General features: G+C 48.6%; 13 protein-coding genes across 13 annotated transcripts; 6 read left to right on the plus strand and 7 right to left on the minus strand.

Annotated features, from left to right (window-relative positions):
• Positions 1-67: 67 nt before the first annotated feature.
• FPRO_14525 (related to reductases) lies at positions 68-1,054 on the plus strand (the record flags this gene model as incomplete). The annotated part of the gene is made up of 1 exon (XM_031219560.1): positions 68-1,054. One exon carries the CDS (start codon positions 68-70, stop codon positions 1,052-1,054), a length of 987 nt encoding a protein of 328 aa, XP_031085307.1.
• A 973-nt stretch (positions 1,055-2,027) lies between these two features.
• On the plus strand, positions 2,028-3,299 carry FPRO_14526 (uncharacterized protein; the record flags this gene model as incomplete). The annotated part of the gene is made up of 1 exon (XM_031219561.1): positions 2,028-3,299. One exon carries the CDS (start codon positions 2,028-2,030, stop codon positions 3,297-3,299), a length of 1,272 nt encoding a protein of 423 aa, XP_031085308.1.
• Positions 3,300-3,832: 533 nt separating this feature from the next.
• Positions 3,833-5,488, plus strand: FPRO_14527 (uncharacterized protein; the record flags this gene model as incomplete). Its single annotated transcript, XM_031219562.1, has 1 exon — positions 3,833-5,488. The coding sequence occupies one exon, from the start codon at positions 3,833-3,835 to the stop codon at positions 5,486-5,488; it is 1,656 nt and encodes a 551-aa protein (XP_031085309.1).
• Positions 5,489-5,603: 115 nt separating this feature from the next.
• On the minus strand, positions 5,604-6,864 carry FPRO_14528 (putative NADPH2 dehydrogenase chain OYE2; the record flags this gene model as incomplete). Its single annotated transcript, XM_031219563.1, has 2 exons — positions 5,604-6,288; positions 6,341-6,864. The coding sequence occupies 2 exons, from the start codon at positions 6,862-6,864 to the stop codon at positions 5,604-5,606; spliced, it is 1,209 nt and encodes a 402-aa protein (XP_031085310.1).
• Positions 6,865-7,640: 776 nt separating this feature from the next.
• On the minus strand, positions 7,641-8,024 carry FPRO_14529 (uncharacterized protein; the record flags this gene model as incomplete). Its single annotated transcript, XM_031219564.1, has 1 exon — positions 7,641-8,024. The coding sequence occupies one exon, from the start codon at positions 8,022-8,024 to the stop codon at positions 7,641-7,643; it is 384 nt and encodes a 127-aa protein (XP_031085311.1).
• Positions 8,025-8,729: 705 nt separating this feature from the next.
• Positions 8,730-10,957, minus strand: FPRO_14530 (uncharacterized protein; the record flags this gene model as incomplete). The annotated part of the gene is made up of 6 exons (XM_031219565.1): positions 8,730-9,009; positions 9,058-9,326; positions 9,385-9,784; positions 9,836-10,250; positions 10,299-10,542; positions 10,598-10,957. The coding sequence occupies 6 exons, from the start codon at positions 10,955-10,957 to the stop codon at positions 8,730-8,732; spliced, it is 1,968 nt and encodes a 655-aa protein (XP_031085312.1).
• A 952-nt stretch (positions 10,958-11,909) lies between these two features.
• Positions 11,910-13,864, plus strand: FPRO_14531 (uncharacterized protein; the record flags this gene model as incomplete). The annotated part of the gene is made up of 3 exons (XM_031219566.1): positions 11,910-13,588; positions 13,640-13,754; positions 13,802-13,864. 3 exons carry the CDS (start codon positions 11,910-11,912, stop codon positions 13,862-13,864), a joined length of 1,857 nt encoding a protein of 618 aa, XP_031085313.1.
• A 117-nt stretch (positions 13,865-13,981) lies between these two features.
• FPRO_14532 (uncharacterized protein) lies at positions 13,982-15,207 on the minus strand (the record flags this gene model as incomplete). The annotated part of the gene is made up of 3 exons (XM_031219567.1): positions 13,982-14,891; positions 14,946-15,089; positions 15,134-15,207. 3 exons carry the CDS (start codon positions 15,205-15,207, stop codon positions 13,982-13,984), a joined length of 1,128 nt encoding a protein of 375 aa, XP_031085314.1.
• A 607-nt stretch (positions 15,208-15,814) lies between these two features.
• FPRO_14533 (uncharacterized protein) lies at positions 15,815-16,673 on the plus strand (the record flags this gene model as incomplete). Its single annotated transcript, XM_031219568.1, has 2 exons — positions 15,815-16,158; positions 16,208-16,673. 2 exons carry the CDS (start codon positions 15,815-15,817, stop codon positions 16,671-16,673), a joined length of 810 nt encoding a protein of 269 aa, XP_031085315.1.
• A 97-nt stretch (positions 16,674-16,770) lies between these two features.
• On the minus strand, positions 16,771-18,523 carry FPRO_14534 (uncharacterized protein; the record flags this gene model as incomplete). The annotated part of the gene is made up of 6 exons (XM_031219572.1): positions 16,771-17,355; positions 17,404-17,748; positions 17,800-17,984; positions 18,032-18,079; positions 18,128-18,303; positions 18,357-18,523. The coding sequence occupies 6 exons, from the start codon at positions 18,521-18,523 to the stop codon at positions 16,771-16,773; spliced, it is 1,506 nt and encodes a 501-aa protein (XP_031085316.1).
• A 441-nt stretch (positions 18,524-18,964) lies between these two features.
• On the minus strand, positions 18,965-20,257 carry FPRO_14535 (uncharacterized protein; the record flags this gene model as incomplete). The annotated part of the gene is made up of 5 exons (XM_031219573.1): positions 18,965-19,409; positions 19,461-19,630; positions 19,681-19,748; positions 19,803-19,979; positions 20,080-20,257. 5 exons carry the CDS (start codon positions 20,255-20,257, stop codon positions 18,965-18,967), a joined length of 1,038 nt encoding a protein of 345 aa, XP_031085317.1.
• Positions 20,258-22,537: 2,280 nt separating this feature from the next.
• Positions 22,538-23,722, plus strand: FPRO_14536 (putative endopolygalacturonase; the record flags this gene model as incomplete). Its single annotated transcript, XM_031219574.1, has 2 exons — positions 22,538-23,209; positions 23,258-23,722. 2 exons carry the CDS (start codon positions 22,538-22,540, stop codon positions 23,720-23,722), a joined length of 1,137 nt encoding a protein of 378 aa, XP_031085318.1.
• Positions 23,723-24,004: 282 nt separating this feature from the next.
• FPRO_14537 (uncharacterized protein) lies at positions 24,005-24,346 on the minus strand (the record flags this gene model as incomplete). The annotated part of the gene is made up of 1 exon (XM_031219575.1): positions 24,005-24,346. One exon carries the CDS (start codon positions 24,344-24,346, stop codon positions 24,005-24,007), a length of 342 nt encoding a protein of 113 aa, XP_031085319.1.
• Between the last annotated feature and the right edge of the window lie 35 nt (positions 24,347-24,381).

Raw genomic sequence — 24,381 nt, forward strand, 5'->3', positions numbered from 1 at the left:
CTTTATCCAAGTTGCCTTGCTTGTAGTCGAGTCTCTCTACTTCTCGTTACCCTCTTATATCAACGCCATGGCCGATCGCTACGTCACCATTCATGAGTCTCCCAATGGACCAGGAGACTCACGACCAACAGCTGTCCAGATCATCAAGGATGAAGGACTGGAAGGGAAATTGAGCGACCTGGTCGTCTTTATAACCGGATGTTCTGCGGGTATCGGCGTTGAGACGGCAAAAGCGCTGCATCTCACTGGCGCAACTCTATATCTAACGGCTCGAGACCTCGAAAAGGCAAAGTCAGCCCTAGGCGACCTCGCGCAGGGTGAGCGTGTCCATCTTCTCGAACTTGACCTGGAATCGCTGGAGAGTGTTCGCTCGTGCGCCGCCAAGTTCTTATCCGAGAGTCTGAAACTGAATATCCTTATCTGCAACGCTGGGGTCATGTGTACACCAGAAGGGCGCACGAAAGAGGGCTTCGAAACGCAATTCGGAACAAACCATCTTGCCCACTTCCTCTTGTTCCAACTACTCAAACCTGCTCTGGCAAAAGGTGCGACATCTGATCATGCATCGCGAGTCGTTATGCTGAGCTCGCTTGCCCATCGTTTCGGCGAGATTGACTTTGACAACGTCAACATGGAAGGCTGCTACGATCCCAACAAAGCCTACTCTCAAAGCAAGACTGCCAACCTCTGGACAGCGAATGAGATCGAGCGGAGGTACGCCAGTGAGGGTATCCATGCGTGGAGTGTTCAGCCAGGCGGCGTCCTCACAGATCTGGGAAGGCATTTATCTGAGGAACAAAAGAGCGGGCTTGCAGTGGATCCATATCTCAAGACCATTTGGAAGCTCCCGGACCAAGGTGCTGCTACAAGTGTCTGGGCAGCTGTCGCTCAGGCTTTGGAAGGACAAGGCGGGAAGTATCTTGAGGACTGTCAAATCGTTGGGAAATGGGATCCTTCATCTCCGTTGTATGCAAGAGGACATGGGGAGCATGCGTGTGATACTGAGAAAGCGGCCAGATTATGGGATAAGTCTTTGGAGTGGGTAGGCCTGTAGACTGGCGGAAAGGTGCTAAACTAAAGAAACTTGTGGAAATGGCAACACGTTTTGTTTAAATATTATCATGTCCACCAAGGCGCCATGCATCAACGAACCTGGAGCCTTTCATCTGACCGGACTTATGGGCGCTCAACATCTGGTGACGTTTGATCATATGAAGACATCTCAGATTGGGAACTCCTGCCTGATTTCTTTCCAAGTCCTGGCTGCATCGCCAAGGATTCAATTCTTGCTCGGCTTTCCGTATGTGGAGCCGCTCTTCCTGAAGCGTTCTCACCTTCTTTTATAAGGTCAGTCGTCAGTCAAACAGCTTTGCAGGTAAGAAGCATCCTGTGCTGAGTCCCTCCTCGGGAAGCAGGAAGACAACAGACTTTGGTATCGGATGCCAAAACAAACTCAGCAAAATGTACCCTAGGCTTATGGCAAGTTACCTAAGCCTTTTTGTCATTTAGGGTCAAGGAAGGTCGTGAGCTCTCTTTCCTCCCCACCTCAGCAGCTCGAATTTTACCCAGAACATCACATCAATTCACCAAAAGCTTTAGTTCAGACATCGTCTATCCGGCATCTCTTCAATTCATCATGTCGCACTCACATTGCATTCATCTTATTCAGCCTTCAGTCCAATTAGCACCACCACAAGCCACCCAAAGCACTGCCCCAGTCGGAACAACGACGAGATGGAACCGTCTGCCCCGAGAAATTCAGCACTACATTCTAGACTTTCTATCCCATCATTATCGCCGCAGACATGTCTATGCTTCCGTATGCCGAGAATGGCGGACATTCATGGAAGAGAGAACCTTCCACAACCTCACGGTCTGCCAGCATGGTCTCGCGAGTTTGGCGCAATTGAGTGCACAGCCACGCGCTGCAATACAGCGTCTTTGGTTCAACATGAGAACTCCGGGGCCCCGTATGCCATGAATGCTTCGCTGCAAACACTCGCCAAATGCCGACGATCACTCACCAAATGCCGACGATCAACGGCGCAGTAGCCCAACTCATGAGACTACCAGAATATCACCTCTACCAACTCTTCAGCACCCTGAGCTCTTGTGACTGTACCGAGAGAGGTTTGACGTTAGAGTTCAATGCTTACAGCGTCCGAGAACAGGCTCATTGGCTCAAAAATTGGTTTATCGGCTGTCCTGGAGAATCGCAAAGGATACCGGTACTCACCATTGATCCAGGCCACGACTGGCGAACGGTTGCATTGGCTTCTGTTGTGAGGGCAATAGCGACCTGCTTTCGGCCGATACGTCTTAACAACGACATGAAACTGCCCCTGGCCGATGCAGTCACGAAGTTCGTAATTCGCCGTTACTATCGAAATCGGTTCCAACCTTCAGACATTGCGAGATTGGTCAACGCTTGTCCTAGACTTGTGCATCTTCAACTAGAGACGTGGGTGTACAGCGACGCGCAAGTTCATCACGTTCCAGAACTCCAACAGCCGCCAAGAATGTGGGTACCTCCCGAATGCTCGGACCAGTCTTTTATACTGAAGGGCACTACAGATGACCTGATCGCGAATATACACCCAACCACGCTGCGAACATTGACGGTATTTGAAGATTTCTGCAAAGAACACTTGCTACTCGCTCCGCTATTTCATGGCCCCAGGTGCGTTTATGTCCAGCAACAGCGTTGGGTAGACGAAAACAGTAAACAGTTCGCCGCGAGGAGCCTTAACCTCCAGCATTTGTCGATTTCCTTCATGGTCGAGGCTGAAACCTTCTTCTCACATTGTCAATCAAGTTGGACGTGGAAAAATCTCCAAACGATTGTCCTTACAACCAGGCACTTCAACCGCCACTTTAAACCACAAGCGGTCTCGGTCTTGCTCCAAAACGCCGCACAGGTCGCGTTGCGTATGCCGAGCCTCGAAATCATGGTGCTGTGGAGTGCGAGCAGGAAGCATCATGCCAGTTCGTTTACCTACCGCAGAACAAAAACAGTTGCCACAATTGCTTGGTGCAGCACCGAGGACTTGGAGTTCGATTGCTACACCGTGCAGGCCTGGGAAGAGGTTGCAAGGAAGCATGGCCATCCTTACATGTGGTCAGAGAAGAGTAAACAGCTTGAAAGGGGGGATATTATATCTCACGGCCACGCGATTTGGCTTTTGGAGTTATCCACTCTAGTGATCGATCCAGAGTCCCGAGAGCAGATTGAGAAAGAGTACGAGGTTGCCGGTCCCGGTATCCACCAGACCCCCCTTGTATTTCATCGATTAAACTAGCGAATCACATTCCTCCTTTTTTTTTATATCACCAACCCTTGGCGATACTGCATATCTCCCTCAGGAACAAGGATACATCAGACATTGAAACAAAATGTCGAAATAAACTTAGCAAAGATATCCTAAACTCAGTAACGGTATCCTAAAGTTAGTAGAGGCATCTAAAATGAGCAAAGGCATGCTAAACTTATGCTAAAGTCCCAAAGTCTCTTTGTCATTTAGGATCGAAGTCCCAAAGTTTTGTTTTCCCCCAACATTAGACTTCACATTCTGTTAAATTGATCATCGCTCGCAAGCCAATAACTTGGCACATAATGTCGGGCCTATTTCTAAACCCGGAAAACCGAGGATGGTGATGCCATACTCCACTAGTAATGCGTTCGTATCCGACCCTGTCGGCTCTTGCACGATTTCGGGGGCGATGTCGACTGATATGCGGGGGATTTAAGCTTAAACGGCATTGATAGCGCGATATATAAATTTGACATGCCTCCCTTTTTCTTTTCCCTTCGTTCTCTCACACCTGCATCACCATGAAGGTCCTGTCAAATCTCGGAACGCTTCTGGCGTTGTCGCCTGTTGCGCAAGCCACTGGAGGACATTACAACGCCGTTAAGCTTGATGGCTACGGTAGTTTCTCCGGCACCACTGTCAACAGTACTTTCACCAAGCAGAAGCTCCCTGCGCCTATTGATGCTTGGCTGGGTATCGACTACGCCACTCAACCAACCGGCGAGCATCGCTTTCACCCTGTTTCTTGGCCTGAGAAGTTCAAGGGCGTGAAGAAAGCGGACAGCTTTGGCAAAGCTTGTGTCCAAGAAGTATCATCCAGAGTACCTCTCGACTCACAGAGCGAGGCGTGCCTCAACTTCAACGTGTTTCGACCCAAGGGCGTACCTTTGAGCAAGAAACTTCCTGTTCTTGTGTGGATCCATGGCGGTGCTTTTTACGCTGGCAGCTGGGCTAGTTTCGACGCCGCTGCATTCGCTGCCTCGTCCAAGGTTCCCATCGTGGTAGTCAACTTCCACTACCGCGTCAACTCTCTCGGGTTTCTGCCATCCAAGCTCTTCCAAGATGAAGGTCTGTCGAACCTAGGTATTCGAGACCAGCGATTCTTCTTGGAGTTTGTGCAGAAGCATATTGGTGCCTTTGGCGGTGATAAGGATGCTGTCACTATTGGTGGTCGCTCTGCTGGTGGCCATTCAGTGGGCATTCATTACTTTCACAACTACGGAAAGGATAATAAGCAGTTGTTTGCTCGGGCGATTCATCAGTCTGGTTCGGTCACTTCACGGGCTTTTCCGAATGATACTTATCCTTTGTATAAGCGACAGTATGACGAGTACATTACGTACCTTGGATGTGACAAGAAGAAGGGAAATAAGGCAACGCTCAAGTGCCTGAAGGGAGCAGATGTCAACGCTATCAGAAACATCAGTACCAAGTTGTACCATGACTACGATCCTCAACTGACGTGGCCATTCCAACCCGTGCATGGTGGACCTCTCTTTCAGAAACCTGGCTCTCGATCTGGTTACGACGGAACATTTTTCCACGTCCCGACCATCACTTCTACTGTCACCGACGAAGCCAAGTTTTACACTCCTGGTGACCTGGAGACCAACAAGGAGTTCCTCGATTATCTCCACAACATCTCACCAGCTTTGACCAACAAAGACCTGAAGCAGCTATCTGCTCTATACCTCGATCCCGCAAAGTACAAAGACTCACCATTCGCAAACTCCCCCAACAGCACTCAATACAACCGCATCTCCGCCGCCTGGAGCGACTACGCCTACATCTGCCCCGGCCAAGAAACTGCATACCGCGCCTCCACCGCCGGAGTCCCGACATGGAAAGTCCGCTTCAACACCAACAACAGCTTCCCTGCGTGGCAGGGTATTCCTCACACCGCTGACACGGCATTCACGTGGGATGAGCCTACTACTCAGTACCCCGAGATCAGCCACATCTACCACGGGTACTTGGCTAGTTTCGTTGCTACGGGCGATCCCAACAAGCATCGATATCCTGGAAGTCCAAAGTGGCCTAATTACAATGGACGAGAGAGATCGCCGAAGCAGATCGTTGTTCAGCCGGGGGATACCAAGGTTGAGAAGGATAGTATTCGAACGGAGGCTTGTCTATGGTGGAGAGATCCCGAGAGAGCGCCGAGACTGAATAAGTAATCAGCGTCGGTGATTAGAGGGTATTCTGCAGCATAGTTCACGGCTATGAAGAAAATGGATAGTCGGAGATCCACAAAGTCTTAAGTGCCCAGTTCAAGCTTCTATAATTCTATGATCATGCTTCAACCGCTTGCTCTATTGCCGCCAATTCCTGGTACTTCGTCTGCGCCTTCGTAGCCTCCAGATATCTCTGACTGAAAGTATAGTCATTGTATCCCTTATCAGTCTTGGGAGCATAGAAGGTATCCCTTTGATAAGGCGTTAGAGCAACACCATACTTGAGCCGGAAGACCAAGTCAGGGTTCGAGATAAACCATCGCCCAAAAGCCACGATAACATCCCACTTTTTGTAGCTCCCATCAACAGCATCGTAAACGTTCTCGGGGATATATCCACCTCCAACAATAACAGGGGACTGGTTATCCCACATCTCAAGAAAGTACTCGAGACTCTGCTTCTTGTCTCCAAAGGGATTAACCTTGTCTGAGCCAAGATCTTTGGGTGCAGCATCGAGGTAAGCTGGGTTACCTCGCGGTTCGACGAGCGAGACATAAGCGAGCTTGTAGCTTGCTTTCTTGAGCTCATTGAAGATGTAGCCATATTGCTCCCAGGTATTGGCGGTAAATGCGGCTTGGAATGTTGCAAAGGGACTTAGACGGAGGGCGGTTCGCTCAGCGCCGATTTCTTCCACGGTGGCTTTGATGACTTCGAGGAGGAAGCGGGCGCGGTTCTCGACGGAGCCTCCCCACTTGTCGGTTCTGTTGTTGATGTTTTCGCTGATGAACTGGTCGATAAGATATCTGCGATAGACTTCATTAGCAACTGTCGTCCAGCAAGAATGTCACTTCTTACCCATGAGCACCGTGGATCTCAACACCATCACCACCAGCATCGACAACATTCCTCGCAGCCTGTCTGAACTCCCCAATCTTTTCCCAGATCTCCTCCTCCGTCAACGCCTCAGGCTTCGCATTCTTACCCTCCATCTGAACTGCGCTACTCGATGAGTACTTATACCCCCTCTTCTTCAAATAATCCGGATCGCCCGCCCTTCCAAGGTCCCAAATCTGTTGAAACATGTAACTCCCCTTAGCATGGACAGCGTCGTAGATCTTTCTCCAGCCCTCGATTTGCTCTGGGGAGGTGATGCCTGGTAGGTTGGGGGCTGCTTCGCCTGTTTTGGAAATGCCGGTTGCTTCACTGATGACGAGAGTTCCGGGGGTTGAAGCGCGGTCGGCGTAGTATTTTATCATGAGGTCGAGGGGGAGATGGTCATCGTCGTTGCGGAAGCGTGTTAGAGGAGCGAGGGCGATGCGATGGGAGAGAGTGGCGTTTCCCAGTTTGAGGGGCTGCCAGAGTTTTGATTCGGTTGACATGATGGGCATTAATTGAGATGAAGAGTATTATCGCTTGATAGATACTTGGTCGAAAGTGATGCGAAATGATTTGTGATTGTATTGTGATGATAGACTCTGAACTTGAGAGGCACATTGTCTTTAAATACATTTTTAATGGCAGGCAATGATGCTTCATCGTGCTCTAGATTATCAAGCGAAGATGGTGCAAAGTAGCATTCGGAGCAATAGTTGAGACGCTTAGAAACTCAAAGGCCCATACGAACTCCATGGAGCCCTCGGCAATTTTGGAGTGAACCCTTAAAATACAACGTGAAATATGGCTGGGAATGCTTGTCCACGGCACTTGAAACTGCACGCCGTGGAGCCCGCGGTGATCAGATCACTAATTCTAGAGCAAATCACCTCATAATTCAAAGTATGATACGGCTAGGAATGCTTGATAATCAGGGCCATTGAAAGCAATTTTTGGGGAAGAAATCGGAGAATTACTTCAAGACCCCAACGTCATCTTTCTTACGAGAGGTGACCCTACGAGCCCACCAATTGGATTCGAGACTCAGCGTTAGATGATTTGAAATCCCCCAGCGTTCTACGTGGTGATTGGCTACGACGGCCAAAGTTCAACCGAGCTGCTAAACCCTACGAGCATTAATAATGTTAGCATTTGCAAACACGCCAGGAACAAGAATGACGGTGAATAATCTCGCGATTAATAACTATGCAACTGTATTCAATTTCCCCAAGCCATCTCCCATCTCATACCCCCATATACCCCCGGTCTCCGTCTACCGCATTCAAGCCCTATCCTTATGGTAGCACAGAACCCAACCAAACTCCACAGGGTTGGTACTGATTAGCGCTGGCTTCTCGTGACTAAACTCAGTGCTTCCCAGCTGAACGCCATATTTATCTTTATACCGCTGACAAACAACATCGCTGAGTTCAGGTGATTCAATATCGGGGATGTTGACGTTGAGACTCTCGAGACGCAGCTCGGTGACTTGGTAGTTGAGAGTGGTGAGTTGCGCGAGGGGAATTCTGACGGGTTGACGGCTGTGGTCCGCCGAGTTGACGATCATGATGACTGCGTTGGCGGTAGGGGCTTGACGCGCTGTTGGTTGGGATGCTGCTGTTGGGGCGAGCGCTATTGCGCTGGTGAGGAGGGTTGTGAAATGCATGATAATGATGACGATGTTGCTCCTGATGCTCTATGTTTTGTTGAGATGTGAATACACTGACATCAAAATCACCAAGCTTGAGGTTCTAAGACGATATTTTTATACCTTTGTTGATTCTCTTGTTGACATACGTCAACCCTCTAATAATAGCATCGCGCCTCAAATACCCCAAGTCCCGTCTCGGCCCCCATGTCGTGTGATGCACATGTCAGCACTTGCAAAATTTACGAGCCTTCTTGGCCCTGTCCTACGGATGTCGATCACTTTCTTATTTTTTCTCCGTGACCACTCAGAGGTCAGTATCTGAGACAAGTGAGCCGTCGATCATGAGAGGATTCTGTCTTGGACATAAATCACGATATGGTTGGGTGGAGAGACAATCTCGAGATTAATGCCATCTCGTATTCATTTATAGATGATATAATATTTTGGGCGTTGTGATTTGCACATGTCATATAGAGCGCTGCATATGTCTAGATGTGACGAGAGAGGAGAGAGGAGAGAACTTCGGTAATGTCCTAGCTGGGCTATGTAGATTCGTATTGAGGCTTGGTTGTATGACATGTGTACTTGGCATAGTTTTTGTGATACTTTCAATAGTGGGCTGCCTCTATGAGACCTAGGATCCGTCTGTGAATGGTCCTATGAGCGCATCATCTGCCTTTCTTCACCTTTAACTCATCTCACGCTGACGCCAAGATCCAATCAATGCTCACAGAAGTTATAGTCAATGGAATCCCAGTGAGCCCTCACCTTCTCCGCAGTCCGCTCACCCATCAACTTAAGCCGATGCGCCCGCGCTTCCTCAATATCCATAAGGCCACTAGGCACTTCGCCGCTTCCAGTCCACCAATCCTTTTGTTGAGGCGGCACATTCGCCGTCGAAAGGATTCGGCGGTGCGGATCAACCAGCCAAAGAGCCATGAAGCGTCGGTGTCCCGGCTTTGTCGGATCTTGGAGCTTGAAAGAAGACACGCGGTGTTGACTTGACGAATGTTAGTAAAGCTGTGGATGCTTAGGGGAGAGGACTTACAAGACGTTAGGGAAAGCGAGGAGTCGACCCTCTGGCGTGTCAACGTCACCGTAGCTCTGAACACAAGATCTCGCTAATCCGCCTTGCATTCCAAGACATGTCCCAAACACCCTTTCAAGGTAGTTGTAGCGATCCTGGCCAGCCTTGATCTCATCATTCAGATGTGAGCTCGTCTGCATGCGGAACGATAAACGGCTTGGCACCACGTTTTCACTGTCAAAGTAGTACAGCGCAGTGGCGGCAATCTTCTCATTCATCTGACCTTCGAGCTAAAAAACAAATGTCAGTATGCTAATCCTTATATTGGTAGCGCTAGGGTTGACTTACATGCCAACTTCCAGCGGGGAACTCTGGCTTCTCAGGCGTGAGTTCAATACTCGCCATCTTGACAATGATTTGCAAACCATCTTTCTTGAACTTTTCTCGTAAGCTCTGCTTTGGCGCGTAGTCAACTTCTTCAAAGGGTTTTGGGTCGGGAAGGATGGTGTCGCGGTACTTGAGCCATTTAACTTCTGCCATGGTCTCATCATCGACATTGGGTGTAAGAGGAGGGAGGCCCTCGTTCATTCTGCGCTGATCCTCATCTTCGTCGAATTCGACTGGGTCCTCTGATTCATGGTAACACTCTTCTTCCTTGTCACGAAGTTCTTGATGCGTGAGCTCGACGTCTTTATGAAAGAATTCTTTCACATTGAACTCTGGCGTCCATAAGTCGCCATTTTCGTCACTAAAATCCATTAGCTGAAGAACACCTCCACTGGAGGGACATGAGGTTTACGATGCTTCGTTGATCCGTTCAAAGCGTGACTTGTTCCTCCCCGCAAAGGTCCCGTCGTTGAAACGACTAACCTCTCGCAGACAATGATCCCAAGCAGGGATCGCCCCATCAACCAACCTCTCGATGGTCCTGTAGACTTCAGGAAATCTTGTTGGGTGAAGATTGTTTACGTAGCTTGTAAACTCAGCGCTGCCATCTTCGCGAAATCTAACGTTGGCGGGCAACCACTGGTATTTATTGGACCAGTACTCTGAGCCAATCTTTCCTGAACCAATGGCAAATTCTGGCTCCCACACATGCTCGAATAAATTCTGTCGGACCACAGGGGGCTGACCTCGCACGGGCTTACCTTCGCCCATGAAGTCAAGTGCGTTCGATACGCCGACGACTTCGTGTTGGATGAACGGTGAACGATCTGTTGATCCTTAGTATCAAGTCTTTGTCCTTGGTGGAGGGGACATACCGTAGACGAAACTGTGCATGGAAGGATGGATAAGGTTTTGAACCATGTCGTTACTTCGCGGGTGCCAATCGGCGTTGCCTTCTTGATCCTTCAAAAGCGTGTAGCACGCTCTGTTGAGATCACGGTGAAGACTCTCGTCGATGAACGAGTCTGATTTGATGATCGTGTTGCCGGGTCCATCAAGAGTAGGGATGAGACCAAACTTCTCGAAGTACCTTGCCTTTCCACGCAGCTCCTTAATGCACTGTCAAACATTAATTACCAACCAGCAGGAAATAGGAGCTTCACCGCCAACTCACGTAGTCGAACGCCGTATCAGTAATGATCCTATCCCGAGGCTTACGAGGACCCTTCTCCAGCTTATCCTGCATGATCCTCGCATACAATCCATCCTCACTCTGCTGGCGCGCTTCATTTCTCCACTTCTTAACAATTGTCTCGTCAAACACCTTTTTATGCCAATCTGGCTTATCCGTCAAGGTATCCATGAGAATCATCATCGCAACCTCTTTCACCGGCATCACCTGAGATTGACTCCTTTTGTATTCAGGAAACCCAATGGGGTAGAACAAATACTCATCTTTACGATTGAATGACCTCTTAGGCATGTCTCGCAAAGGGAGATTCACGCCTGGATAGACATGCGTTGGTGTCGCCATGGTCATAGAACTCCGAGGGAGGAATAACTTTGACTGGTCGGCAACTAGGCAAGCGTACAGCAAACCGAGTTGTAGTTGTAGGAGCAAAAGTGGGAAGAACCTCATGTTAAGAGGGGAAAATGTTGCAAAGGTCTATATTGAAAAGGGTCCGTGGTATTTAAATAACTTAGAGAAGGAAACGTGGGTTTCTGTGATTCGAGAAGTATGGTCGTGAGTTTGTATCGTGAACTTAGATTCAGGCAGACACGTGCAGATTCAGGGTTTCTGCTTATCTACCTAGGCATGGGTGCAATCTAATCAAGCCATTAGTGGAGGCGTGACATTTATTGTCCAAAACAACCTTTTAGTGCTGTTGCACATGTTGAAACAAGTTGGTGTTTCTTTTACAACGGCCCAAGACCAGTAATCTGAGCAAGACGCGCGGCGAGACGCCTGCATCCAATTATCCGACAAGGAATGAAATAGGTAGTGTTTCTCTCAAGTCCGCTCGGACAGTGACCATAGTCGGAAAACGTATCTAGACTTTTGTGATGGTGACTATACTTTGATACGAAGGCTCAGGAATGACAGCTGCCGAGTTGTGCACCACTGCTTTCAAGGTCAAGGCAGCTTCTCCAGCTGGCAGCACCAGAAGTGATGGATGACGAAAATCAAGCTGAGTGCAAGAATTTGATATTGTTATTTTCGTATTAATTGAGTCATACGGGAAAGATTAAGTCGTAGATCCTCCTTGACCTCTTCCGGGTAGGGTAGTCTTAAAGTCCGATTTTAACATGGTTTCGCCTTGATTGGTTCAAACCCTCACGTAATCATCCTTGAGCCTAAATCCGGTTTCCGATTCCGACTCCGATTTCATTTTGCTTACTCCTTCCAGATCATTCAATCTCAATTTTCGGACATCACAAAACAACATTCCCCGTTCACCGATTCATCCTCCCATACTCACCTAAATATGGAGCAGCTAAGTCCGAGCAGTTCCAGTTCCCCAAACCGCAGCCAAGCCCAGAAGCGCCGCCCCAGAAAACCCTTGAACTGTGATCCCTGCAGACACTCCAAGCTGAAATGCGACCGGGGACTGCCGTGCGCTACATGCCTCAAACGAGGCTGGCAAGACTCTTGCGCTTACGGATCAAACTTTACTGGACCGCAGAAACGACGAAGAACGAGGCTTGAGGCCGTTGAGCCGGTGCCTCAGCAGCAGATACAGCTTCAATCTGTAGAGGTAACAGAGACAGTGTCGTCTCCGAGTTCGACGCCTGAGCCGATACAGCAGCGATGGGATCATATTCTGCGTCGACCATCTGTTGAGAGGAGTGTTATACCAGACTCGCCGAATCCAACTGTTACTTTGTCCTTTGGGCCCTGCGTTCCAATCACCGAACTGCTTGCGCTTTTACCGCCAACTTCTGTGACGGAGTACTTGGTTTGCCGCTATTTTGGAACACTCTCATCGCTGTTCCATATTCTCCATGGCCCGACATTCCAGACTCAGTACTTGGAATTCCTCGAAGCTCCCGAGAAGACGAGTTTGTCATGGCTTGCTGTTCTGTTCGCTATCATCTCGCTGACTCTCAAGACCATTGAGCCGACTGATGCTGGCCTGGTCGTGCTGTGGCAAGACACCACGATCCCTCGAGATTTATCGGTACTGTCACAGAAATACCGAAATGCGGCAATGACGGCCCTTTCGCAAGACCAATTCCTGGTTCGTCATGATCTGAGCACGCTCGAGGCTCTTCTCATCCTGGTTCATATGATCTCGCATAACGAAGGACCGGAGTATGGCTGGGCACTTCTCGGCAGTGCTCTTAACATCGCCATTGCCCTGCGCTGCCATACGGATATTGAAGGACCTAATTGTATTGAACAAGAGCGCCGCCGACGTTGCTGGGCAGGTATCCTGATCATCCATACCTACCAAGCCCTGTGCTTCAGAGATATCGACCTCACGTTCCTGTTGAACATGAAGGCGACAATGCCGGCATGGGTCAACGACAAAGATATCCAAGAACACAGTATAAAACAGTCGCCCAAGGATTCACCCTGCGAGTTCACCGATACTTCACTCCTCAAATTCCAAGTCCGCTTGTTCCAATTATCAACGCAAATCTGCTCACATATTTCTGGAGACGACAAATTGAACACCACGATTTTACACCAGTATGACACAGCTGTAGAAAAAGAACAGTTGCAATGGGATGCTGCATATCTCGTCAACGGTCGCCGGAGTATTCTCAACACAGCAGGCTATGCGCATTGGTGTATGCTCCAAACCTACGCGCATCAACTCTACCTCCTTCTTCATCGACCTTTCCACAGCTCCAAGGCCAGTCATTTTCGCGCTGAGTCACGGGACAAGTGTATAAAGTCAGGCCTCGCACTGCTTGATGTCCATCACCAATTCTACGAACTACCACGATTAAAGTGCTATCGATGGCTCGTCAAAGGCGCGATCAGTTGCAACGCGCTTCACGGCGCTGTAGCGTTAACTTCATGCATGCTTGATATGCCTGATGACTCTGACCCGACGGAGCATATATCTGCTGTCGACGCTGCTATAACGAGAATGGAAGCACTCAAGATGAAGAGTCCGGCTTGTTCAAGTGTTTATCGCGTTATCCGTTGTCTACGGTAAGTCGTTCTTGATTGTCCCGCCACGGAATTGGTGACTAACCTAGGTAGATCTTATCTCTCAAAGCGAGATCCTGCACCGACTTTCTTGCCTGAAGATGTCGAGCTGAGGTTCGAGGACTGGGCTACCAATGTCGACTGGTTCAGACCCGATGGGATTGACTGGGTAGGTAATGGCTCGCAACTTGTCGAGGGTATCACTAACTGGAGTAGGAACTTTGGGACTCAGCTTACATCACTCCACAAACTGATGATGCTACGACTATGATGACTTGATGACTTGGTATTAATGAATTTTGGTATCATAGGTAGAACGCGCTGACCCTTGTCCGTGGTATAATAAAAAGACTATATGCACCTGATATAACTCCTCGCCCCTTACGACTCTCCCCATCATGCTTCGCTATACGCTGGAGGAGGAACTTCATGGTCCTCCACCACAAAGTCCCCCTTGCAGTATTTCGGCGGAACACTGATGCCCTCTGCCAAAAGGCTCTTTACCTCTTTTGCAGCGATAACATGATCCCTCACGAAAACACCCCAGCCATTCACTGGCAGTTCCGGCGAGATGAAGAGATGTAAAGGCATCGAGACCTCCTCCTCAGTGGTGACGCCATTGTTGGTTATCGTAGCCTCAAAGTGCAGCGAATGCGTGATGGAGACTCCACAGACTGAAAAGTCAGGTGAACAGTTCCTCACAGCGATGGGGAGGTGTAGACATTGCTGCCACCGCTGCTGAGGCTCGTCGTTCAACTCCAACGGCCACTCCGTCACTATCCGCTGTCCCTCATAACAGGGCTCTTCTACATCAGGCTCATTCGCCACGTCGTGCTTTTCTCGCAAGAAAAATCTAGCTTTTGTAATCTTCGCCGCCGGATCGAGCGGCGCAAGGTGAGCTTCGATAGGAATCAATCCTCCCAGCGCAATCGCTCGATGTCGAATGGATACGTTGTACTCCGCTATCTCGGACCATTTCCCCTGCACAGTCGTCGGATCCATGAGTTCGTACGAAGAGAACCCTGGTGTACGAATGATTCGAATCGGTGAAAACGTCTTGAAGCTGTTCGATGAATTTCCATCCACCGTCCAGGCTTCAAGTAGGTATGTGATATTGCATCGCGTACAACCCTTGAACGATTCCTCCTGATCACCTCGAATGAACAACTCAAAAGGCCATTCAAAATTCTTGCCATTCTTAAACGGCTCTCCGATTTTATCGATGACGCTGAATGGCTTCCATTGATGAACGGTACTTTCACCCCGTTGCCATTTTACAGCCTCTTCGGCGTCAACCTTGTGGTCTCTAATCGTAACCGTTAGCTCCCGCGCCAGCCTCTAATCTTCGGGATGAACCTACCCAAGCCACATTCGACTGGTTAACTTCAGTTGAACGCTGGTGATGTTTTGCCCTTCTGGGATGAAGAGTGATAGCTTGCCGCGAAGATATTGGCCTTTTGCATCTTCACCACTTCCGCTAACGAAGACATAATCGTAGTCCGGTCTGCAAGGTTAGTGAGAGCTCAGAGTTAGGATTGGGAGATGTACCGTATCGTGAGGCGAGGTCGGTGTTGACCTGTTATTCTGGCCATGATAGACCGCATTGACTTTTTGGTGGACATGGTGATGATTTCCAAATGGAGTTGCTCAGCCGTAGCGTTAGAGGAGGAGGAACGATGAAGTAAAGTCTCGGTACTTATAGACAATGCTCGAGATGTTACCAGTGGCAAGTGATTCAATATCAACTTAGCATCTGATCAATTTAGCCAAATTCAACAGTGGAAAAGTATGGGACCGTGGCTTTTATTAAGTCCCAAAACATCCCAGCCAAATCCGATTTCGAAGCCATTCACATGCTCTGCTTACTCCAAATCGGACATCTCATCCCCGATAAATCGGACTTTTCTATTCTTAGTCACCGTCTTAATACCCAAATAGGAAGTTTTGTGAGTGGCGACAGAATCGGACTTGTCAGCCCCACTCGGATTTCCCAATATCACCCTCGATTAGAAATTATCAGGAAAAGTCCGTTGTAATTGTGATTGTGATGAGTGGCTATGTACGTTATGCAAACTGTTTAGTTCCTCTTGGCAACGTCTGATCATGAGATCAAGCTTCGATAAAACGTCACAAGGTTTCTTGGTAAAATGGATTTCTTTTATTTTCCTCATCTGGAGTTTAAATCTGGAGACAAACTTCCAACCGTTTTTATCGCATAATATAAATATCATGGCCTTTGACATTTCTTCAGTATATCTCCATCACGGACCACGCAGCACCGTAAACATGCTCGACATAATATCCCACGTCCCCGAACGCTTATCCAAAGCGCTCTACATCCCAAAACATGACGACACAACCTCCCATTTCGCTATCTACGATATATCAAAGGAATATTCCGAAAAAGTGGGCGTTCATCCCATGGGCTCGGAGAGTTACAAGGTGGAACTATGCCTTCTTCGAAAGCCTAGCGGCTATCATGCCGGTGACAACGCTCGGTTCCTGGTAGACGTGGACGCTAGTGTTTCTATTCATGAGAGAGTTATGGGTCGAGACCCTTTGGATGCGGAGGTGTAAGTTTGATCAGTGTGGAGAGAAAGCTTATACTGATAAGATTGGTAGATCATCGCCGATTGATGGAGATGGGAGTGTTACGTTGCAGATACACTCTGGACATTCCTCGTTTGAACTCACGGCACGGGAATGTTACCCTCTGCCTGAGAAAGAAACGAAGAAGAGAATCATTCGATATCCTTACATGAGCATAGATGGGGCCTTTGCAGACTCACATCGTCGCTGTGATTGGCAAGTTCACCCCGCTGAGAAGGGAACTTTGCGCTATGATCTGGTGGATTTAGAACGAAATGGCGACGACGATGGTTCGATCCTAGCGATCTATCACCACCATGGCTTTGAGAGCGAGCTGCCTATAACTTACAACAACGGAGTTCTCCTTCTTCCAGTTGACTCTACGCCATCGTTTGACATCACTGTTGTGTCGAGTCTTATGGCTCTTCTAGCTACGATTCGCAGGCAGCCAGCGGCGCGGAAACGATCACGCTTCCGGTCTTTGATGGCGTCTTTATAAAGGTGATTCGACAGGAGGGGACGGGATGACAGAAGAATACCCATGGGTTTGGAGTCTCAGATTGTAGTAATCAAATAAGGATCTTGAAATGATTGTATCAGTTCAACAAACTCACTTTTCCAGCAGCGAGCCCACGAGATGTCTTATCCAACAACGAGCTCTCCATCTCACTCAACTTCTCCGCTAGTCCAATACGTCGCCGTGACTGAACCTCCCAATCTTCAAGAGTCTTTATACTCCCGTGAGGACCGAACCCATAATACTTGTCCATCGCGCCAGACCATGGATCCCCGCCACATATAAACTTGATCCACGCCTCGCGCATAGCCTGGCCAACGCGCTCAGCACTAGGCGCAAAGCTCAGATCGAAGCCTCCGAACAAGAGAACGAGGTCGACGGCGTGATGAGCTCCACTAGAAGGCTGCCATGGGTTTGCTTCGTCAATCAGGCACCTAAAAGCAGGCTTATTTGCATCTTTGAAGGATCTCTCGAGCAGCTGGACTGGTAGTAGGTACTTGTAGTCGTTGATGAAGTCCAACGCCCCTGTTTTGCAGGATGAAGGTCGGTCGGGGTAGATATGATACAATTTCTTGAGCTCGTCGCCATATTGCTCGGACGCATCAAAGGCTTTCGCTATGTCGTCTGGGTCTGTTGCCCATACTCCAGCTTGGTAAATGGCTCCCTTTCAACTCATTAGCACAGCCACTCCCAATGTCATGAGCGAACTAACCTCTTTCGTTACATCGCTGAGGAGTACTCTCTCTGCACAGCCCGTCCTGGTCTGCCAAGCATTGAAAGATTCTTCCCATTCGAGGAAAAATGACTGCAGACCAGATCTTCTGACTGCCTCAACAACATCGCTTGCAGATGCAGTTTCCAAATCGTGCGTTTGATCAATGTCCTTCAAGTTCGTGGAAACTGTGTCCCGAAAACTTTCTACCAAATGTCGAGGCTGAGGTGGCGACAGGAACAATGAGCCAGATGAGAGAATGACTTGTCGCACGCGCGCGTTTGCAACAAGGTGGGCGTGACAATAAATCGCCCCGGCACTCTCACCCGCTAGAGTAATCATATTCTGTACGTTTTGTTAGCTTTCTTCTCATTAAACTCTAGAGTATTCAAGTACCGGATCACCACCAAAGCCTGAAATATGATCTTGAACCCACTGCAAAGCTAACTCTTGATCACGAAGCGCTATGTTTGGAGGCCCTCTTCCATTGCCCAGAGCAAAGACATTAAGTCGATACTGAACGGATACAGCGATAATTGGCTTTCCCAGGCGGAGGGAGTCGGCTACTATTTTGCTCATATCTGGTGGAATATGTCAGCACATGCCATCATTTGAGCTGTATCCATACCGCAAACTCCAGATGCAGCGCTTCCAAATGTCACGGCTTGTGAGCCTCCTGTCCCTCATTCAGTTTCTGACGATAGAGGTTCGATAAGCAAGTTACCATGTATCCAGACTAAGACCGGTAAATTTGAGTTTGCCACGTCTGGTCCCCTGTCAGGCAATACGACGTCTAAATTGGTGCATTTGAACTCATCCTCCGCTTCGTCTGGGAACCTATGTTCTGGAGGGATGCGCAATAAATGTCCGACATCGACAGCGACTTGCGGACACCGAGGTCTGATTATTTCAGTTACTCTTAGGTTTATTATATGAAAAGTAGGAGGTATTACCCAAAGTTAGTGCAGTCGAGAAATCTGGGATACCTGTCTAGCTTCTCAGGCGCGGCGAATCGTCGCGGGATTCGGCCATACGGAATGCCCCGAAATTGAATCACGTCGGAGGTCCTGAGGCCTGTGAGTGTGGCATTCAGTGACTCATGAGAGATGGTTGCGGTCATAATGTCTTTGAGATGATGTTGTGTAGTGTCTTTGCTGAGTGGGCATTGATGAGATATATCCGAGGTGGGTTTCCCGAGAGAGGGGTCTCCGGGTCATGTGGGGTCAGCATCACGGCCCCATTTTGGAGCAATCACTTACTTCAAGGAAATACTCAAGATGGCTTATTTAATAACACAAATGTCCTGCAATGCCCTGGATCGTCGCAATTCTTATTTGTGGCTGAGCCGGTAATCGCAGATTGCTCCACAATGTCTTTGTTTTAGATTCTAATGGCCACGCATAGCGTATCCAAAGACACGATACAATGATGTTTTGAGGTCTATATCCGAAATAGAAAACGCCAATAGCCGATATATTCTATCCGTATTCTATAGAAATAACTCTATATATAGATCCATCTAAAGTGAATTCGTGTCCTCTACGCCTCTATGCCCAACCCATTAATTCGGATACGACCTCAAAGGAAAGTAGCCTTCCGGCATAGGATCAACATGCCAAAGCCTATCCAGACCTGGCTTAAACGCATCTACCCACTCCTTTCTTAAACTCTCCGGTAGATTCCAGCCCAGCTCTTCGTCCCGAAGCCTCATACGCACCAGATGCCTCTTTTCCCCAACCCCATCCCCATTCTTGAAGCTATCACGTTTATGCAGAACGAAGAGGTTATTGATGAAGTGAATATCACCTGGCTTCGTTTCAATCTCCAACTGAACCTTTGTAGCTGCGCGTTCAACATCTTCAAGCGCTTTTAGCTGTTTCATGGAAACACGAGGTAGATGGGCTTGACGCGGATGGATCGCGTTGCCGATTAGTGGGACTCGACCGAAGTTGATCATGATCCTATTGCGATGGTGGAAGAAGATCGGTCTGGGATATCCTTCTTGGCTACAGGGCTGTCATTAAGGATTTTCAGAAGACGGCTGCAGCTATTCTTACTTTGCAAAAACCCATTTCGGCTGAGAAAGCTGGCGGATAGATGCGGGGTGGTGTCGATTCAGGATATTATATACCGCATATCCTGAAGCGATAATGCATCTACCGCCTGAAGCTGCGGTACTCCGAGTCAGCCAACTCACAATGTCTCCGGATTCCTCGTTATGGAACGTCTGAGAGCTCAATTATCAGCCGTAGTCTTAACTTAAAGAGTCATGCTTACGATTTCCGATGTCGAGTGCCGATGATGCTGACTAGAAATTGGAGAAGAGTTATCGGCCACGATATGGACTGTAGTCACAATGAGTCATAATTTTGGCATTCCACTCCATTGTATTGTCTTACCCAGCATGTTTCCCTTCTCGTCCTGCCGACCTCGACGGTTAGCGATGTAAGACTGAATACCGAGGTACATCATAGTCAAGTCCTCAGTAGAATAGCTCAAGGGGTTGAGTCCTCGAACCAGTCCGAACCCCTTTCCTTCATAAACATTGAGCCGCATAAGCTCAAGCTTTTTCCCTACTGTTGGAAGCGGAAAGTTTTGGCGGCAGATCAAGTCGCCATCTAGCTCAAGGCCTACTAAATCAGATTCTGCTTGCTGTAGGATTTATAGGGAACTTGCCTTTGAAGTACAAAAGAGCGTTTTCCACTTCTTCGATTTCAGAAGAGTTGAGATGGTATACATATTCGGATTCATCAGAGAACTGATTGCCTTGCCAGGCACCGGGGAGGTCGATCGATTGAGGAAAGGATCTGGTTCCATAGCACAATTCCATCAAGTTGGAAACAGCAGGGGCCATGTTTGTTCGTAAGAAGCGAAAGAGAATTTATTGACGGTGAAGATAAAGACAGCTGGGTGAATTCCCAATATATAAGATTGTCTGTAGAGATTATAGGTCAGGGCTTCGCAAGCAACGAGCAGGCGCTCTATATAAGGTCTGTCAAATTACTTCTTTTCCTGTTTCTGTTTTAACACTATAGCCGAAGATGCATGACAAGGCGACAATCTCAGTGAGAGAAAAAAGGAGATGATTCATCATCATGCATCTGAGCCAATAGTAGTGGCATCAACCCCTCCCCTTAGTCCATGTTCTTGACGAGATGGGGAAGAAAAGGACAGGTCAGAACATGAGCCACGGTCCTCCATATTCAATACCCTGTTGCGCTAATGACTTTCTTTTCTTATTACCAAGGCCACCTCTGCGATAAAACCTTGACGTTGCGTGGATCTGATCGTAATACTCGCATCATCTCATCGTCGGGCGTAATGCGCAACTTGCATCCTGAGATAGATCTCCGCAACTTGCTGGGGTTACACAATTCAGACAAGGGATGCCATTGAGTGTTTTTACCTCTCGAGGTTAAGCCGTCTAGCGATTTGAGTGGTTAGGGGATACCGCTAGCCATAATTTCAGTGCAGGACGGACAAGGGTGTCTTGATCACAAAATGCATAAGAGAGTGACTCTACCTTCCAAGCGGTGTGAGAAACGGAGAACTGAGACAATATATAAAAAGAAAATCTAAAGTGTTACGCGTCATTATTCGTTCAGCCGTTAATGCTGGCGAAAATCCGGCCTCATGCCCTGGGAATTGGTCATTATCTAGTCATTGTCACATCATAGCGCCTGAGGGCTGAAATGGATACTTAGATGTGTATACACTACCGGGAGACTAGTATTACTGACGCATGCAGGCTAGCACTTTAAGGATCGAGACTAGGCTTCTTGCTGTGTATATGTGGGAGCAGTATGAGGGATCCGTCTCGTAGCGGAAGTCCAAATATGGCTGAGGTAAACGCTACAGCAATGACCTGTTTTTCGATATCAACGCTACACCTCAGCTCTCTCATCCCATCAAAAACAAAAAAAAGTAGGGCTTAAAAAAGAATAGGGCAATACGCGCAAGTATGAGACTCAACGTCTTCAGGTTGGCCGACGTCGCTGACGAGTATCAGCCTTGGCAGAATCGTAATCTCACGACCCCATAAATGTAAGATAATTAGCCCCAACGTCTGACCACTTTTCCTTGGCCTTTTAGCTTACATCCTCGCGTGTGAGTGCCGTGATGTTTTGGCGAGCCAGTATGCAGCCAAGTCTTAATTTTTCCACTTTGCTGAACTTCTATGAGTCAATCTCACAGGAGATGCTAGTTGGCGCGAGCAATCATTTAGAGTGTATGCTTAATTCCTTAATCGAATTAGCGCATCACTTAAGGATAACAGAGATAGACACGTTTACCTGTATGGCTAGCCAGTATATCTACAGTTGACGGTGATTAGCGCGTCAAACACCGCCGCCATGGATAGGGATATGAACCTCGGACGAAAACAAGGAGAGCCCTGCTTGTTAGCTAACTTCTTTTCCAGGATACCCACCGTTATACGATCTTATCTCCCGATACCTGTATCATACCAGGCCAATGCTTTTCCCTTAGATGCCACGTCGCATTCGTGTACAAGATCTTGCCTATCTTGAAACTAAGCTCACCATACTCCCAAACGCACTTGTCTTACACGAAACTAACCATTGAACCTAAGTGGCCTTCAACTCAGTGAGGCTCTTCCTCTGGCCAAAGTCAAACCTGAAACATGAACCGGAAACATTCCCGATTTGCCAAGAACGGCATATCGCGCTACTCCGGATAATCGGCCTTCTACGCTCCACCTGTCAACCCAGGGGCCACGTCCCCCACATAATTCGTCCCAATTGCAGAGAGAAGAATCCGCGTACAGACGGTGACGTTTGGAAAATGGGGTTTCAAGACCCCTTCTCATTTAAGTCGGTCCGTGTTGACAGTCTCGGCGCTTTTCGCAATTGGAGGATAATCATGCTCCGTAGAATACACAGAGAATAGGGTGGTTTCTGGAAGCATAGAAGTTCGGATATAACGGGTAATCGCTTGACTGGGCATTCAAGATTCGGGGAATATATAAGCATATAGGCAGCACGGAACAAGAAGAAAAGCGGCTCACACACAAGATCATCACATTCCTTTTGCCGGCCAAAGGTTACTCTTCCATTAAGTACATTCGTTTATTTCGTCACTCATTACATACATACTTCTCTCTCTTCAACTCAAAATGACCAAACTCGGCTTCGCTCTCCTCGCTGCCCTGGCCGGCAGCGCCATCGCCGTCCCCGCCCCAGCGGTCACCCAAGCCCCCGACGTGCACGCCTACGCCAAGCGCGCCACATCCTGTACATTCTCCGGCTCCGACGGCGCCTCCAAGGCCAGCAAGTCGCAAGCCGCGTGCGCCACCATCGTCCTCAACAACGTTGCTGTCCCCAGCGGCGAGACCCTGGATCTCAGCAAGCTCAAGGACAACACCAAGGTCATCTTCAAGGGAACCACTACCTGGGGTTACAAGGAGTGGAAGGGGCCTCTTATGAAGATCTCTGGAAATAAGATCACTGTTGAGGGCTCTGGTGCTGTGCTTAATGCTGGTGGTGAGAAGTACTGGGATGGAAACGGAGGAAACAGTGGAAAAACAAAGCCCAAGTTCTTTGCGGCTCATAAGCTTACTGACTCCAAGATTAACAATCTTTATGTCAAGAACACTCCTGTTCAGGCTGTGAGCATCAATGGTGTTAATGGTCTTACTATTAACCAGTTCACTCTTGACAACAAGGACGGTGACAGCAAGGGCGGTCACAACACCGATGCTTTTGATATCGGTTCTTCCACCGGTGTTACCATCACCGGCGCCAAGGTTTACAACCAGGACGACTGTGTTGCCGTCAACTCCGGAAAGGTCAGTAACTCCTAAACCTCTCTGAGAACAACCCACTGACTTCAACAGAACATCATCTTCCAGAACGGTTACTGCCACGGCGGTCACGGTCTCTCCATCGGCAGTGTCGGCGGCCGCGACGACAACATCGTCGACAACGTGCAGTTCCTCAACTCCGAGGTCGTCAACTCCGCCAACGGCATCCGCGTCAAGACCATGAAGAACACCACCGGCAAGGTCAACAAGGTCACCTACTCCGACATCACCCTCTCCGGCATCACCAAGTACGGAATCCTCATTGAGCAGAACTACGACGGCGGTGATCTCCACGGCGAGCCCACCAGCGGTCTTCCCATCACCGGCCTCACCCTTAAGAACATCAAGGGCAAGAACGGTGTTTCTTCCAGCGGCAAGAATGCTGCTATTGTTTGTGGAAGCTCGGGCTGCAAGAACTGGACTTGGCAGAATGTTCAGGTCACTGGTGGTAAGAAGTATGATAGCTGCAAGAACGTTCCCAGCGTCGCTTCTTGCTAAATCATGACTTTTTGAGTCATTGGTCGGTTGCATTTGGTCTGCTCATTCTGTGAGTGAGTCTGGTCTTGAAATCATCTGGAACCTCATTAATCTTCAAACGACGTCGGCACTTGGTAGTCTGATGGCGTTGACACTTGATCTTTGTGTACATATATAGCACTAAACTTTTAAAAAATGTATTCATCAACTATGATACGTAGCCCTTTGCTCTAAGACGCCTTGTGAAACCGAAAAAAGAGAAAAAGAGTGCAACAAGCAAAGGACAACTCTAAGCCAGATTCTTTAACCGATGTTCCAGTAGTAAAAACTAAACATCCCTCTGACTCGTCTCGCCCGAGGTGATCGCTCTCTGGATGACTGCAAAATCTGTGGTGTTGATAGGAATACTTGCGTCATCCTGCCTATAAGCCTGCCACGAGGACGGGGACCACTGTTGGAATCGGGGAATGGTCTCAGCGAATCGAGGACGTCAGGGGGGTATGCGATTGGGCGGTGGATCGCGCCAGGAAGATACTGCGCACTGAATCGTGAATAGCCAATGGCTTGGATGATGTGGGGGATATCTTCGGCATCATAGTCGAATTCCGTGATAGGCCGCGATGCAGAACCTATGGGGTCGTTCATTTTGCTAGAGATACGGAGAATTGGGATGCTGTGAC

Source organism: Fusarium proliferatum, assembly GCF_900067095.1.
Source record: "Fusarium proliferatum ET1 genome assembly, contig: FPRO_scaffold008, whole genome shotgun sequence".
Lineage (NCBI taxonomy): Eukaryota > Fungi > Ascomycota > Sordariomycetes > Hypocreales > Nectriaceae > Fusarium > Fusarium proliferatum.